The sequence below is a fragment of the Cetorhinus maximus genome, unplaced genomic scaffold, assembly GCF_964194155.1.
Source record: "Cetorhinus maximus unplaced genomic scaffold, sCetMax3.hap1.1 HAP1_SCAFFOLD_1219, whole genome shotgun sequence".
NCBI lineage: Eukaryota > Metazoa > Chordata > Chondrichthyes > Lamniformes > Cetorhinidae > Cetorhinus > Cetorhinus maximus.
The window spans coordinates 52,245-68,616 of NW_027597161.1; the positions used below are offsets into that span (position 1 = coordinate 52,245).

Below are 16,372 nucleotides of genomic sequence, written 5' to 3' on the forward strand. Positions count from 1 at the left end.
GTCATGGTTCATGGCCCATTCCAGAGAATTCAACACAAAAATCCAGGGTGACACTCCCTGTGTCAACAGTGCTGAGGGAGCGCAGCACTGTCGGAAGGTCAGTACTGAGGGAGCGCAGCACTGTCGGAGGGTCAGTACCGAGGGAGTGACGCACTGTCGGAGGGTCAGTACTGAGGGAGTGCGGCACTGTTGGAGGGTCAGTACTGAGGGAGTGCCGCACTGTCGGAGGGTCAGTACTGAGGGAGTGCTGCACTGTCAGAAGGTCAGTACTGAGGGAGTGCTGCACTGTCAGAGGATCAGCACTGAGGGAGTGCTGCACTGTCAGAGGATCAGTACTGAGGGAGTGCTGCACTGTTGGAGGGTCAGTTCCGAGGGAGTGCCGCACTGTCAGAAGATCAGTACTGAGGGAGTGCCGCACTGTCAGAGGATCAGTACTGAGGGAGTGCTGCACTGTCGGAGGGTCAGTACTGAGGGAGCACCGCCTTGTCGGAGGGTCAGTACTGAGGGAGTGCTGCACTGTCGGAGGGTCAGTACTGAGGGAGTGCTGCACTGTCGGAGGGTCAGTACTGAGGGAGTGCTGCACTGTCGGAGGGTCAGTACTGAGCGAGCACCGCCTTGTCGGAGGGTCAGTACTGAGGGAGTGCTGCACTGTCGGAGGGTCAGTACTGAGGGAGTGCTGCACTGTTGGAGGGTCAGTTCCGAGGGAGTGCTGCACTGTCAGAAGATCAGTACTGAGGGAGTTCCGCACTGTCAGAGGATCAGTACTGAGGGAGTGCTGCACTGTCGGAGGGTCAGTACTGAGGGAGTGCTGCACTGTCGGAGGGTCAGTACTGAGGGAGCGCCGCCTTGTCGGAGGGTCAGTACTGAGGGGGTGCTGCACTGTTGGAGGGTCAGTACTGAGGGAGTGCTACACTATCGGAGGGTCAGTACTGAGGGAGTGCAGCACTGTCGGAGGGTCAGTACTGAGGGAGTGCGGCACTGTTGGAGGGTCAGTACTGAGGGAGTGCTGCACTGTCGGAGGGTCAGTACTGAGGGAGTGCTGCACTGTCAGAGGGTCAGTACTGAGGGAGTGTTGCACTGTCAGAGGGTCATAACTGAGGGAGTGCTGCACTGTCAGAGGATCAGCACTGAGAGAGTGCTGCACTGTCAGAGGATCAGTACTGAGGGAGTGCTGCACTGTCAGAGGATCAGTACTGAGGGAGTGCTGCACTGTCGGAGGGTCAGTACTGCGGGAGCGCTGCACTGTCGGAGGGTCAGTACTGAGGGAGTGCTGCACTGTTGGAGGGTCAGTTCCGAGGGAGTGCTGCACTGTCAGAAGATCAGTACTGAGGGAGTGCCGCACTGTCAGAGGATCAGTACTGAGGGAGTGCTGCACTGTCGGAGGGTCAGTACTGAGGGAGTGCTGCACTGTCGGAGGGTCAGTACTGAGGGAGTGCTGCACTATCGGAGGGTCAGTACTGAGGGAGTGCTGCACTGTCCGAGGGTCAGTACTGAGGGAGTGCTGCACTATCGGAGGGTCAGTACTGAGGGATTGCTGCACTGTCGGAGGGTCAGTACTGAGGGAGCGCCGCACTGTGGGAGGGTCAGTACTGAGGGAGTGCTGCTCTGTCGGAGGGTCAGTACTGAGGGAGTCTTGCACTGTCGGAGAGTCAGTACTGAGGGAGCGCCGCCTTGATGGAGGGTCAGTGCTGAGGGAATGCAGCACTGCCACACTCCTCCCTGACCCAGGTAGGGACAACTTTCCATTATCTGACTGACTGTACCATTTAATACCCCAAACCCCTCACAGTCCAGGAGTGCTGGTTAACACAAACTGCCAACAGAACTTGCAATGATATAGCCACCGCGACCTAGTAAAGTCACCCCAAGATGGGGAAATTATACCGAGGATTGGAGAAAGTGTAAAAATAGATCTACTGGAACGAGGACCCAGATGTTAGAACCACGAGGAAAGATTAAACAGGCTGGGGCTCCTTTCTCTAGAAAAGAGAAGGCTGAGGAGGGGGGGTGACCTGATCGAGGTCTTTAAAACGGTGAAAGGGTTTCGATAGGGTAGACGTAGAGAAGCTGTTTCCACTTGTTGGAGTGAGATCGGAACTAGGGGACCATCGATATAATAATAAATAAATCCAATGGGGAATTCGGATGAGGGTGGTCGGAGACATTAAGGTCTGAGAGTTTGTGACAGGGAATCGCGTCCACGTTATAGTGCAAAGTGGCAAAGCCACTGCAGCGCAAGGGGCCAGAAAATTCTAGCACCTTTTATGATCTGCGGAGAGATGCTAATGGTTAAGATGGCACTTCCGAAGGGTGGAATTGTGAAAATAGTGTGAGCTGAAATGCAGTTACCAACACCTCACAAAAGATCCAATTCCTTTTAATTCATTCACAGGATGTGGGCGTCGCTGGCTGGGCCCTAATTGCCCCCTTGAGAAGGTGGTGGGTGAGCCGCCTTCTTGAGCCGCTGCAGTCCCCGTGTGTGGTGTAGGTACAACCCACAGCGCTGTTAGGGAGGGAGTTCCAGGATTTTGACCCAGCGACAGTGAAGGAACGGCCGATATGTTCCCAAGTCGGGACGGTGAGTGGCTCGGAGGGGAACGTCCAGGTGGTGGGTGTTCCCCGTGTGGTCTGCTGCCCCTTGACCTTCCAGATGGTAGCGGTCCTGGGTTTGGAAGGTGCTGTCGAAGGAGCCTGGGTGAGTTAGCCTCGTTTCGAGAAGCTTAAGGCCGTTGGATGGTCATACATCAACGCACGCGCTGAGCTTCAGCAACTCAATGCTCTCTTCAAGCAAACTCTGACTTCCAACAGCCGCTGCTTAACTTAATCTGAACCCGTGTCCCTGGGGAATCAGCCTGGGCTTCTGGATTACTCGTCCACCCACAGTACCTCCACTTCACCGCCTCCCTCTTAAATGTCACCGGCGGTGATGACACCTTAAATTCAGCCCCTTCCTTCAAATTAAAGTCTTCGGAAGTAATCTTCAGGTTGCAGACTTGCCCATCAGATAGTGCACTAGGGGTTTGCTGGGATGAAGCATCTAGCCAGCAATAATAGTGATTCAAGAAGACAGCTCACCACCACCACCACCACCACCACCACCACCGTCCCAAAGGGAAATTAGGGATGGACAATAAATACTGGCCCACATCCCATACTTGGATTAAAAAAAGAAGTGACAAAGATTTCAAAGCAAGAGTTTTTAAGCTGGGGAAAAAAAAAAAAGAGAGATGCTGTTGAAGTTTTGCATCTCGTCAGGACAGGTGCCAAATTTCAGAGGCAACAACAATTTGTACTTCATGAGGAAAGGGTGCCGACCGGCTGGCAAGTTGACTCTTTAAATTCGTCGGGGACGTAGCCATGGAGAGTGCACCGGGGAACGGTTATGCTCCCTGGACGGGGAGGTGAAAAGGGTTAAAAACCAAACACAGTGGACTTAAAGAGGTAGCTTTTGGTAAACCGCATGTCATAGTCTGGGCCAGGTAAGAGTCAAGGTCTGGTGTGACTCTTTCGAGTTATCAACAGATCGCATGTAACTCTTTCGAGTACAATCACAGTTCTTGGTTTCCGGGAGTGGGACATGAACCCACAACCCTCTGATTCAAAGGCGAGGGTGCTATGAACTGAGCCACAGCTGACACCTCCAAGGTCTGGTGTGTGTGTACGTTGAAGAGGAGTGGATAATAGAATCATGTACGAGCGTCTCGAAGATAGTAGGATAGAACGAACGGGCTAATCGTGTGTGTAAATGATTGGGTCCTGTAACGAGGTTAAAATGTGTAGACAGTGATCACTGGTAAATAGAGTAAGATAAGAGAGAAGTATCACTGCAAGGAAATGTAACCATTCGGGGGCCGGGGGGGCGGTGCTTGTACCCATCTTGTTTGGATAGGGTCTCCCCTGCACGTGCTCGAATAAAACCGGTGAAAGAAGCTCGAGCCCCGGGTGGTCGCTGCGGGGTTGGAGGGTGCTCGAGTGGCGTAGTCGGCAGGACTCACCCGGACCTCCGTGAAGGGGGGAACGATGATGATCCGGTCGAGCGTATTTCATTTGGAAAATACTCTCTGGTTGTTCGGGTCAGACCAGAACGGAGCGGAAATCCGAAAGACTCAAGTGGACCCGGTGGGGGTGGGGGGTGTGGGGTAGAGACGATGGGGTCCCGGGTGCACCAGTAAAACGGGACGAGTCCCAGGGACGAGGACGGGGGTTCCCTGTTAGGCGCCCGATTGTGGCCGAGGAAAACCGAACTGGAGTTGGTTGCGGAATTTGGGGGATGGGGGGCAGTGAGGGGACCATGGTCCCTTCACCTCACCCGGGAGCGTAAAAAACTGATCGGCAAAATGAGAAAGTAGACCAAGGGTGGGAGCTGAGCGATTCACCACGGCGCTCCGAGGAGGAGTGGCGTCAGTCACAGCGGCTGACCGATTTCTCCCGGGGGGAGGTCAACAGCAGAGGATGGGAATATGTCGGAAGGATGATGGGGACCCAAAAGGTCCCCTACTGTAACTTAAAAAAATGAATTGATCTAAGTAACAAGAGCTGTTTGTGCTGAAGAGAGAGAGAGAGAGAGAGAGAAAAAGAAAGTGGGGTACCCCTAAGGGGGTAAGGAGCAGTGACAAGCAGGAGCAGAGGAAATGTGAGCTGTAGTCAGTTTGATTGTCCCGATAGGTGGAGCCTCCGAGATCCCTTTATTCCCCCACACCCACTGATACTTGAAGTTTTGTTTGTGTGAGAGTTTTAAGTCATCAAGTGCAATGTTATCTATAAATTTGTGTGTGTTTGTGTGCAAGGAAGCATTGGTATGTGAGCTTTAATGTGTTTTCTTCCCCAAAGTTTTGAGTTTAAGGCTCGAGTCGAGATTTCTGGCAAATGTTGCAATTTGGAGGTATTGCACAGATAAAACAGGGTTTGTCTTTGTATCAGAGGAACCAACCTTTGGACCACCCCCACCTTGCAGACTAGTAAGGGGGATAACCCTTATCACCAGCTTCCATGCCGATTGGGATTGATACATAGGAGTTTACACGAGCTCACATGGAGTTGGTATTCTAAAATTCGGAGGGAAAGAAAAATTATCTGAAAATTCCAAAGGATTCTAGGAAAACCAAAAGACACAAACACACGGGTCAGTGTGGTTCCAATGGATAAAAAGGGGTTTCTAATTTTTAAAGAGATGAATCAAATGTGAGAGGGAATCTGCACCCCAACAGCGCTGTTATTCGAATTTGGGACAATCTTAAGATGTAAAGCGCAGTGTAATTTGGAAGGTTACTTGTGAACAGCTCGGCTGCTATCCAAAATAAAGAATGGGTCAATAAATATATGGGACTTTTAATCTGGATCCAAATCAACACACAGTGAGAAAGAGGTCGTTCTAATTTTGATTGCGTAAATTACAGTCCTGTCAAAAGTTTTAAAAATAGAATTGCGGTCTGGTTTCGATAAAAGTTCTCAAAAGGGGATTTTTACTTAAAAAAATGTTTTGACAACAATTGGCACTAATTCCAATGCTTTTGTAAGTCTGTTCCCTATTTATAAAGTTAAGGTCAAGGCCTTGACAAAGTTTGGCAGAAATCCAATTTCTGGCCAAGTTAATGAATCTGGGATAATTCTTAAAAAAAAACCCATCAGACACAATTTGGCGGGTTTGCCCTTGAGACAATAAAATGTTGATCGAGTAGAAGATAAGGAAACAAAACGTGTCAGAGCCTGTTTTCTGTTTTAAAACTGTTATGAGAGCACTTTATTGGACAGTAAAATCTCTCCAGACAACCTGAACAAGATGGTAGCTATTTAGCATGTGTAAAATGGTAATGAGGGAAGGATTAAGGGTGGGAGAAAGAGTACAAACTGTTTTAAGGGAAGTGAATTTGATAACCTGGCCACCAACCGAGACATTGGAACCACACAGGGGGAGATAAGCAAAGATCGAGCGACAGAGATCCTCCTTGACATGGAATAGTTAATACGGCCTAAAGAGTAAGGAAACATTTTAAACGATCAAGACATTAAACTGACCTCAAGAGAACCTTAGGGTGATCATGGTCAGGGAAAAAAAAGCCTTAAGAGGTAAAACTATGTGGAATCTGTAGTTGAGGCAACTGAAGGGTAAGGAGAAATAATACTTAACAACAATTTACCACAAGATGGATACAGGTAACGGGAAAGCTGGGAAAAGGCTAAACACATGCATTACTGACTATATTAATGTGCCTGCGAACTACAAAAAGTAAGACCACAGGATTAACACCCTGAGGACAGGCAGAGTTAAGCGGCTCCCAGAGAGAGAGAGAGAGAGAGAGCTGTCACTGGGAGTGAAGATGCTGAGCCATTGACAGGTAGGGTAAGAAGGTGCACTGTCGAGTTGTGGAGGCAGTTTTAGGGAACTAAGGTCCGACGTGGGGCAGCAGCAGGAGACAGTCGATTGGAAGGCGTGGAGGGGGCCCATCCAGATGGATTCAAATCAAGGAACTCATTTGTGAGGAAGTCACGAAAGACATGTGTAAACTTATGGGTAAACAGAAATTCCACATTCCAGCCACAGAGAGCGGGGGTGGTGGGAAGAGTGAACCACACTTTAAAAACATCAATAGCAAAAGTGATTCAAAAGACCGGGAACAGCTGGCCAACAGCGTCGGCCAATATTATGAGGCGCCTGAGGGCTTCCCCAAGCGGAACTAATGACAAGGAGAGCAATGCAGTTGCCCGAGGGAACCATTGTAGTTAGTGGGAGATGTAAGACCAGCCAAAGGAAGCGTGCGAGATTACGTGAGGGAAAAGAGTATGCAATTGCAGGAGTTAAGGAAGGAAGTCAGAGGCCGACTGGTGATTAAGGATATGGAAAAAGGCAAATCCAAAGAGCAACAACGGATTCCGCCCCCCCCCAAGTGGGGAATAAGGTGATGGTCAGGGTGAGCCCACAGGGAACAGGGTTTGCCCCCCGGGGTGGGGTGGGCCATACGAGGTAATTATGACAGGTGACCCGTGTGCACTTGTAGATGTGAAGTAAGTGGAGGTGTTCTACACAGTTAAAGGTACACGACGAATCACCAAGCGGTAAACCCAGACAACAGGAGCCGATGTTAACGTCTCCACAGGTCAACGATCCTGGCCGCGGGCGTGTCAGTACTGGCATGGGAGGCACCGACCGTTAACAGCGACAACCACATCTGCCTCCGCCCTGGACAATATGTACTACTCCCCACCCTCTCCGCCCTCCCCCGAGGAGGAATCGGGGAACGGATAAGGAAGCCCAACACCTGGATTACGGGATCAAGTCGCCGTACGGACACGTCAAACGAAGAATCGGGAAGCGGACCCCACGTGTGACAACACAAAAGGCTGAGAGAGTAATTTACGTTTATCAGACCAGGGCAGCCGGTCCGGCTAACACCACTCGAACGTACCAAAGGGAACTTCACGGGGCGGTGGTCCCTACCCGAGGGCAAGGACAGCGATGAGATGACGAATGCACTCTTGAGGACACACCCCGGTGGGATACACTCGCTCAGTAATATCTCGCTAAGCACAGACAACGAGCGGCGGACTAACAATAACCGGGATTTACGACGGTATGACTGGTCTGGGTTGGTGGTATGGGGGACGTGGAATGCACGCGCCCCCTACCAGTTTATCACCGATAAGCATTTGGACGCATCAGGGGATTAATATGATCGCTGGACCGACAGACCGACCTCCCTGCGTTTGGGAACCCGGCCCCAAGGGACAATACTGTCAAGAAACGTGTGAAGATGTAATAGATAGGCATGATTGTTATAATACGCGATGCTCTAGACTGAGCGCTTGTGGATATCAAAAGCCAACCGGCTGCCCTAAGACGACTAACCCTCCCCCCGCCCACTCCAGACGGAATAGTTGGGATTGGGAAGGCCAGACCCCTGTTGGATGACGTCACTATGGTATCCCTGGAGGCGACGTACAACCTCACAGGTTTAACGACGGTCCTACAGGGACCATGTAGAAATCAACGCAACCAAGTGGGCTAAATCGAAAGCAAAAATACCTGGGAAAAACTCAGCAGGTCTGACAGCCTCGGCGGAGAGGGACCGCAGTTAACCTTTCGAGTCTGACGAAGAGTCATTACGGACTCGAAACGTCAACTGCGTCCCTCTCTGCAGATGCTGTCAGACCTGCTGAGATTTTTTTCCAGGTATTTTTGTTTCAGATTTCCAGCATCTGCAGTATTTTGCTTTTATCCAAGTGGGCTAAATATTGGTTAGAACAGATCACTGGGGATTACAAGGCTCGAGTTACCCCAGGGGGCAAGATGTCGGGGAAGGTGGATAAGGAGCCTGTTGGGGGATATAGGGAGTCTCTTTGGAAGTGCGAATTCAGTGGTAAATTCTGCTCAGTTTCTATGAACTAAATAATTATGCATCGTAAGTAGCGACCGATGCAGCCAAAGGGTTGCGGCATAACACGTATGGGACAGAATATGCTTTTAACAGTATTCGTATAGATGGGGAGGGGCTGCTGGGGGGAAACACTGGACATCTCCGCACAAGGGCTCATTGAGGTTGCTGACTCTCAAAGTCAGGGAAGGGCGTCTTGACACGTTGGCCCAAGGTTTAATTGGAGGGATGAAATCGGATAGTGAAGGCGTCAGGTTTGGGACTGTCCCCGGACATGTGTACGAGCCAATATCCCAATTGAGTCTAATAAACCTGTACCCGGATCGATGAGAGCTTGTGGTCACCCAACCCCAGAGTGGAGGAGAGGACGGGTTGACTGAATTCCTAATGACAATACCCCAAGAGTACTACCCGAAAACCCCCTTCCACGGTAGTTATCGATTCGAATCCCTGGGGGGTACAGAGAGAGAGACGGGTGGGTTTGCTGAGCAGGATCCCATGGGTACCTCGCCTACCTTAACTCCTCAATTTGGACGAGTACCAAGGACTGCTGTGTGGAATCACAAACTTACATTGTGTGCGCTTGCTGTAACCTAGAGCCCCTGACTAACAGCAGCAGGACTCTCCTCGAGATGTCTCCCACCCAGGAAGCCCTCAAGTCAGTCCAAACGTCCCCCCACGCAATTATGACCAGTGAAGACGAGATGGTTTTTGGAGGACTAAGGTGTTCAGTGCACTCCAGTTTTTGTACACAAATCACTGACTCCCTTACATTAGGAGATTTCCACCTACCAGGAGAAATGACAGGATACGTGTTTAGTCCCTGGTGGGGACGATACAGAATTTACTGACCAGACCCCGGGCAAGATAGCCTGATTGGCCATGTTACAGGCCACAAAATTAGCACATCAATACACTCACACATCCAAGGGCCAAGTTAGGAGGGGACACGTCCAGGTGGGCTTGGCCATTAAATCTGCAACTCGGTTAGCTGGGTCTGCCTCAGCCTGAGCTACCTAAGATAAGGGAGAAGTATCACTGCAAGGAAATGTAACCATTCGGGGGTGGGTGCTACCTTGGTCAATTGGTGGAAGATCCTCCGAATGGCAATGACAATCTTCAGCCTGGCTGTATTGGTTTGGACCATTTGCCCGTGTTACCGTCAGCAGAGAATCTTAAAGGATTACCGCGGAATATTCCGGAGACACGCTCCAGTGTCCACCGCACGCATGGGGAGTGGGGTCAAAGGGACTAGAGGAGAGGACAGTTTATATCGCGCGGCGGTTTAGGATTCCTCCAGAAGTCTGGACGACTGGCCAGCCGAAGGACAAAGAAGGAACTCTCAACGCCGGTAAGTGGCCATCTTGGGCTTTTGCCAAGGGCCGAAAGGGGTAGGTGAAAGAGTTAAAAACCAAATACAATGGACAAAGAGGTAGCTTTTGATAACCCATAGTCTGGACCAGATAAGAGTCAAGGTCTGTGTGTGTACATTGAAGAGGAGTGGATAATAGAATCATGTACGAGGGTCTCGAAGGTAATAGGATAGAACGAACGAGCTAATTGTGTGTGTAAATGATTGGGTCCTGTAACGAGGATTGATCACTGGCGTGTGCAAATAGAGTAAGATAAGGGAGAAGTATCACTGCAAGGAAATGTAACCATTCAGGTCGGGTCGGGTGGGGTGGGGGCCGGGGGGGGGGGGGGTGTGTGTGTGCTTGTACCCATCTTGTATGGATAGGGTCTCCCCTGCATGTGCTCGAATAAAACCGGTGAAAGAAGCTCGAGTCTCCTGTGGTCGCTGCGGGGTTGGAGGGAGCTTGAACCCCGCCTTTTCACTCCCCAAGCTTTTAATTCCAGAGAGAGGCCGGAACACGCTCCCTTTGAAATCTGACATTCTTGTGACTGTCCTGATGAGTGCAGGACGAAAAAGTTTGACAGCACGTCTCTTCCCCTCCCCCCCCCGCCAAGAAATACTCGAGAGGTTTTCCTCAAACTAATACGGGGTTCCTTAGGTCACAGCGTGAGGTGGGGGGAGGCGCGCTGCCATTGTAATCAAGGGCTCCAATTTTATCCACCGTGATTCCATGAAGCTAACCCACACAAGGGGGGGAATCACCGGCCGGCAATGCAATGGAGAGGGAATATTGATGGAAGCGGCACTTTGGAATGTTAAGGTGAAGGACGGGTGACTTGAGGAGGCCCAGGAGCCTGCACGGGCGGCTGTGTGTGTGTTGTGGGCGACCTGGGACCAGCCAGGTCAGCGCTGCGAGTGCACGAGGAGATAAGACCATAAGACATAGGAGCAGAAATTAGGCCATTCGGCCTATCGAGTCTGCTCCGCCATTCAATCATGGCTGATAAGTTTCTCAACCCCCATTCTCCCGCCTTCTCCCCGTAACCTTTCATCCCCCCTTACCAATCAAGAACCTATCTGTCTCGGTCTTAAATACACTCAATGACCTGGCCTCCACAGCCTTCTGTGGCAATGAATTCCATAGATTCACCCAACTCTCTGGCTAAAGAAGTTTCTCCTCATCTCTGTTCTAAAAGGTCTTCCCTTTACTCTGAGGCTGTGCCCTCGGGTCCTAGTCTCTCCGACTAATGGAAACATCTTCCCCACGTCCCACTCTATCCAGGCCTTTCAGTATTCTGTAAGTTTCAATCAGATCCCCCCTCATCCTTCTAAACTCCATCGAGTATAGACCCACAGAGTCCTCAAACGTTCCTCATATGTTAAGCCTTTCGTTCCTGGGATCGTTCCCGTGAACCTCCTCTGGACCCTCTCCAGGGCCCAGCACATCCTTCCTGAGATACGGGGCCCAAAGTTGCTCACAATATTCTAAATGTGGTCTGACCAGATGGAGGCGTCGGTCCGATTCGGCATTAACGAGAGGGCAAGAATCTGGCGGCCTTTCACGCTAGGGACAAGCACTTCATCCTCACTGCGGACTGAGAGACCAGGCCACGAGAGCTGGGAGCAGGTGTTGCTGGGGCTGCACGAGAGAGGGAGGGGGCAAGGTGCGTCTGGATCAGCATCTGAAGCGCTGAGGACTGCGAGGGGACGGCCAGGCGCCGGGAGGTGGGATTAAAATGAGCGGCTAGTTTCTTTTTCTCTCTTTTTTTTGGGGCCGGCGCAGACGCGACGGGCTGAATGGCCTCTCTCCGCACCGTAACTTTCCTACGGTGAGGAGCGGGAGTGGAGTTAGAACGAGGGCGGGAGGGCGAATCCCGCCCTTCGGTCACGCCATTGGCGGCCTGGCGGCGGGAGCGGACAGCTGAAAGTCTCCTGCGCCGCTCCACGTCCTCCTCCGATCCGCAGGTTCCCCTCTCCCCCACCATCCCCAATCGCGGTTTCTGTCCCCGAAGAACGGAAGGGGAGCTTCTGTGATCGGAGGAGCCGGTCCTCACGGGGTTTTGTGCTGCTCCAGTCACGGCTCTGCAGTCAGTTCCTGCTCGCGGTGCCTGGCAGCCAAGTTCCGGTGCTGCTTTAAGACCCGTTACCAGCCCTGGGTCGCAACATATATGTTTAAAAATCGCAGGTTTCCGAAACGTCAAGGTCAGGAATTGGCCAAAGGGCGGGAATTTTCATCCCCGAGTGGGAGAGTGGGGGGAGAGAATGTGGGACCCGCTCCCACAGGGAGAGGTCGAGGTGAATAGTGTCGATGTGTTTAAGGGGGAAACACACGAGGGAGAAAGGGATAGCAGTATATGGGGATGGGGTGAGATGGAGAAGGGGGGGGTGGGAGGAGGCTGGTGTGGAGCAGAAACACCGGCAGGGAGCAGATAGGCCGAATGGCCTGGTTCTGTGCTGGGAACCCCGATGTAATTTGATGTTATGAAAGAAAATCTGACCCCCAAGCCACACAGAGAGAGTTTAGGGACAGGCAACCAACAGCTTGGCTATGGGTCAGTTTTAAGGAGGAGGGGTAAAGAGACAGAGAGAGAGAGAGAGAGAGACAGAGACACACACACAGAGAGAGAGAGAGAGAGAGAGAGAGAGAGATAGAGAGAGACACACAGAGAGAGAGAGAGACACACAGAGAGAGAGAGAGAGACACACAGAGAGAGAGAGAGACACACACAGAGAGAGAGAGAGACACACACAGAGAGAGAGAGAGACACACAGAGAGAGAGAGAGACACACAGAGAGAGAGAGAGACACACAGAGAGAGAGACACACAGAGAGAGAGAGAGAGACAGACACACACACAGAGAGGGAGAGAGACACACACAGAGAGAGAGAGACACACACAGAGAGAGAGAGACACACAGAGAGAGAGACAGACACACAGAGAGAGAGACACACAGAGAGAGAGAGACACACAGAGAGAGAGAGAGAGAGACACACAGAGAGAGAGAGACACACACAGAGAGAGAGAGAGACACACAGAGAGAGAGAGAGAGAGAGACACACACAGAGAGAGAGAGAGACACACAGAGAGAGAGAGACACACACAGAGAGAGAGAGAGACACAGAGAGAGAGAGAGAGACACACAGAGAGAGAGAGAGACACAGAGAGAGAGAGAGAGACACACACAGAGAGAGAGAGACACACACAGAGAGAGAGAGACACACACAGAGAGAGAGAGACACACACAGAGAGAGAGAGACACACACAGAGAGAGAGAGACACACACAGAGAGAGAGAGACACACACAGAGAGAGACACACACAGAGAGAGAGAGACACACACAGAGAGAGAGAGACACACACAGAGAGAGGGAGAGAGAGAGAGAGAGGTGGAGAGGTTTAGGGAGGGAATTCCAGAGCTTAGGGTCCCCCCCCAGGCAGCTGAAGGCACGGCCGCCGATGGTGGAGCCGTGGTCAAGAGTTGGGGCACAAACCTGGTCCGACGAACGGCGATGGAGGTCCCAGGAGTGGAGGCATCACGGTGGCTGCAGCTGCGGCTCGAGCCTCGAGGCTCTGCTGGACCTGGGGGGTGGGAGAAAGTGAACCTGATCAGAAACTTGCACTGCGCAGTGGATAAGCATACAGGTCCACCATCATCATCTTAAAGGATGTAGGGGCTCAGGGTAGCTGGGAGGGCTCCCTCCTGTTCCTGTGCAACAGGCTCGAGGGGCTGAATGGCCTCATCCTGTTCCTGTGTAACAGGCTCGAGGGGCTGAATGGCCTCCTCCTGTTCCTGTGTAACAGGCTCGAGGGGGCTGAATGGGCCTCCTCCTGTTCCTGTGTAACAGGCTCGAGGGGGCTGAATGGGCCTCCTCCTGTTCCTGTGTAACAGGCTCGAGGGGGCTGAATGGGCCTCCTCCTGTTCCTGTGTAACAGGCTCGAGGGGGCTGAATGGGCCTCCTCCTGTTCCTGTGTAACAGGCTCGAGGGGGCTGAATGGGCCTCCTCCTGTTCCTGTGTAACAGGCTCGAGGGGGCTGAATGGGCCTCCTCCTGTTCCTGTGTAACAGGCTCGAGGGGGCTGAATGGGCCTCCTCCTGTTCCTGTGTAACAGGCTCGAGGGGGCTGAATGGGCCTCCTCCTGTTCCTGTGTAACAGGCTCGAGGGGGCTGAATGGCCTCCTCCTGTTCCTGTGTAACAGGCTCGAGGGGGCTGAATGGGCCTCCTCCTGTTCCTGAGCATGTCAGTTCAGGTCGTGATGTCTTTCACAGTCCAGTACCCCACCGACAGTCACCGCCTGGACAAGGATGGCCAGAGAGTGAGTAGGCCAGCGCTCGTGGATCCCGAATCCCAGCGAGCGTCAAATGGCCTCTCCGTTCCTGCTGCCGTAGCATCCGCAATGTCCAGGTTGACACAGCGTCACGCAGACACACACACACGCTAACCCGCCCTCCTGCACTTCACCTGCCGGTACGTGTTGGTTCCGATGATCGGGCGGGCGACTGGTACCGGGATCAGTGCCACTGGCACGGTGTCTGGTGCTGCCGTGGCAGCTGGAGTGGCTACTGGAGCACCCAGGACCTCCTGTTCGAACCTGCGGGTGAGGAGAGTGACAACGGGTTAGTGAACAATGAGAGACACGCACATACATCCACCGTGCTAGGTCTCAGCCGGAGGACCGTTTCCAAATCTGGTCACCACACACTTCCTGAAGGAGGTCAGGGCCTTGGAGAGGGAGGGCGGAGGGAGATTTACTGGGACGGTTCCCTGGGGATGAGGCGACTTCAGTCCGTGTGGAGAGACTGGGAGAAGCCGGGATCGTTCTCCTGGGAGCGGAGAAGATTAAGGGGGAGATCGAATCGAGGCGTTCAGAATCAGGAGGGGGTTTTGGATAGAGTCGATGAGGAGAAAGTGTTTCCCAGTGGGCAGGAGGGTCGGTAACCAGAGGGGACACAGATTGAAGAGAATCGGGGAAAAGAACCAGAGGAGGGGGGAAATGGAGGGGAATTTGTTTTGGATGGAGCGAGTTGTTGTTAGAGAGAGAGTTTGGGCAGAAAAGATTCACCAGGATGGTTCCAGGGACGCGGAACTCCAGTCACGTGGGCCACACTGGAGAAGCTGGGATCGTTCTCCTTGGAGAGGAGAAGGTCGCGAGGAGATTTGATCGAGGTGCTCAAAATGGCGAGGGGGGTTTGATCAGAGTAGGCCGGGAGAAACTTGTTCCCGTTGGCGGGAGGATCGAGGAGGAGAGGGCACAGGTTCTAAAGTAATTGGAAAAAGCAGAAGCGATAACTAGGAGGGACTTTTTAAACGGCAGCGAGCGGTAAGGGTCTGGAAGGCACTGCCTGAGAGCGCGGCAGAGGACAGGGTCAGGGGGAAAGAGCGGGTGGGGTGAGCAGGGGCTAATTGGATAGATCTTTCAAAGGGCTGGCACTGGCACGATGGGCCGAATGGCCTCCTCCCGTGCTGTCAGATTTGTGCCTTCGTTGCTTCTATGATAGGTTTCTGGCAGTGAAATGTATCAAGGGGTATGGGGCAAAATTGGATTGCCCTGCGGCCATGATCTGGTTGCCTGGCAGGGTGGTTTGAGGGGCTGAATGGCCTCCTCCTGTTCAAGTCTATGGTGCTTGCCCTCTCCTGCAAAACTCTGGCTGCAGTTCTCGGTGGCGGCCACTGGGAGGCGGTACCCGTCCGCCCGCGACTGCGCCCTTGGAGGACTGCAGGCCGGCATCGTCAGCGCGCTTTCAACGACGGAAGATCCATCCGCCGCCGTCAGCGGTCAGCCGCGGAACTGCAGGGGGAGTCACTGCGCCTGCGCCAAGGCGGGAGCCCACTCTGCTGTGGTCGCCGGCGGGACGGCAAGGGGGAGTCACTGCGCCTGCGCTAAACGGGATGCCCGCCCCAAACAGCGTATGGGAGGTCGCTGTGGTCACCCGTGGGACTGCAACGGCAGTCACTGCGCCCGCGCTGAGGGTACCCGCCCCCAAACGACGTCTGGGAGATCGTTGCGGTCACAGTGCGCCTGCGCCAAAAAGGGTGCCCGCCCCAAACAGCGTCTGGGAGGTAGCAGTGGGCGCCAACGGGACTGCAGAGTGGATGCCGTCGGGAAGGAGGTCGGGGCGCGGATGACGGGGCCGGCCCTTCCAACAAGCTCCGACTGGATTTGCCGCACTCACAGCGCCATCTCCGCCTCCATCTCCTTCATCTTCTCCTCCCCTGTCTTCGCCCCAGGTCCCGCTCCCCCCGCCGGCGCCGCAGCCGGCGGGGGTGGTGGTCCGGGTGGTGGCGGCGCCGCCATCATCTTTTCCCGGCCTCTGTCTCTCCGCGGCCTCGAAGGCCTCACTCTCCCCACTCCTCCTCCGCCGCCGAGGAGGCTGCCGATCTCCGCAAGAGGCGCCCCCCGGCGAAAGGGTTTCGCTTTCTCCGCATCGTAGCGCCACCTGCCGCAATTAACGCGCGGCCGCACTGGAGGATTCACTGCGCCGCCTACTGTCCGGGAGGATTCACTGCGCCACCTACTGTCCGGGAGCATTCACTGCGCCACCTACTGTCCGGGAGCATTCACTGCGCCGCCTACTGTCCGGGAGGATTCACTGCGCCACCTACTGTCCGGGAGCATTCACTGCGCCACCTACTGTCCGGGAGCATTCACTG

The 16,372-nt window shown here is 53.4% G+C and overlaps 1 protein-coding gene across 1 annotated transcript in view; it reads right to left on the reverse strand.

Moving 5' to 3' along the window:
- rbm42 (RNA binding motif protein 42) overlaps positions 1-16,095 on the reverse strand; it is a 29,637-nt gene extending 13,542 nt beyond the window's left edge. The window contains exons 1-3 of the mRNA XM_078536444.1: positions 15,895-16,095; positions 14,183-14,312; positions 13,215-13,302 (exon numbers count right to left, since the gene is read on the reverse strand). Coding sequence (XP_078392570.1) covers positions 13,215-13,302; positions 14,183-14,312; positions 15,895-16,019 — 343 coding nt within the window. The 5' untranslated portion in view covers positions 16,020-16,095. The remainder of the gene's footprint in view (positions 1-13,214; positions 13,303-14,182; positions 14,313-15,894) is intronic.
- Between the last annotated feature and the right edge of the window lie 277 nt (positions 16,096-16,372).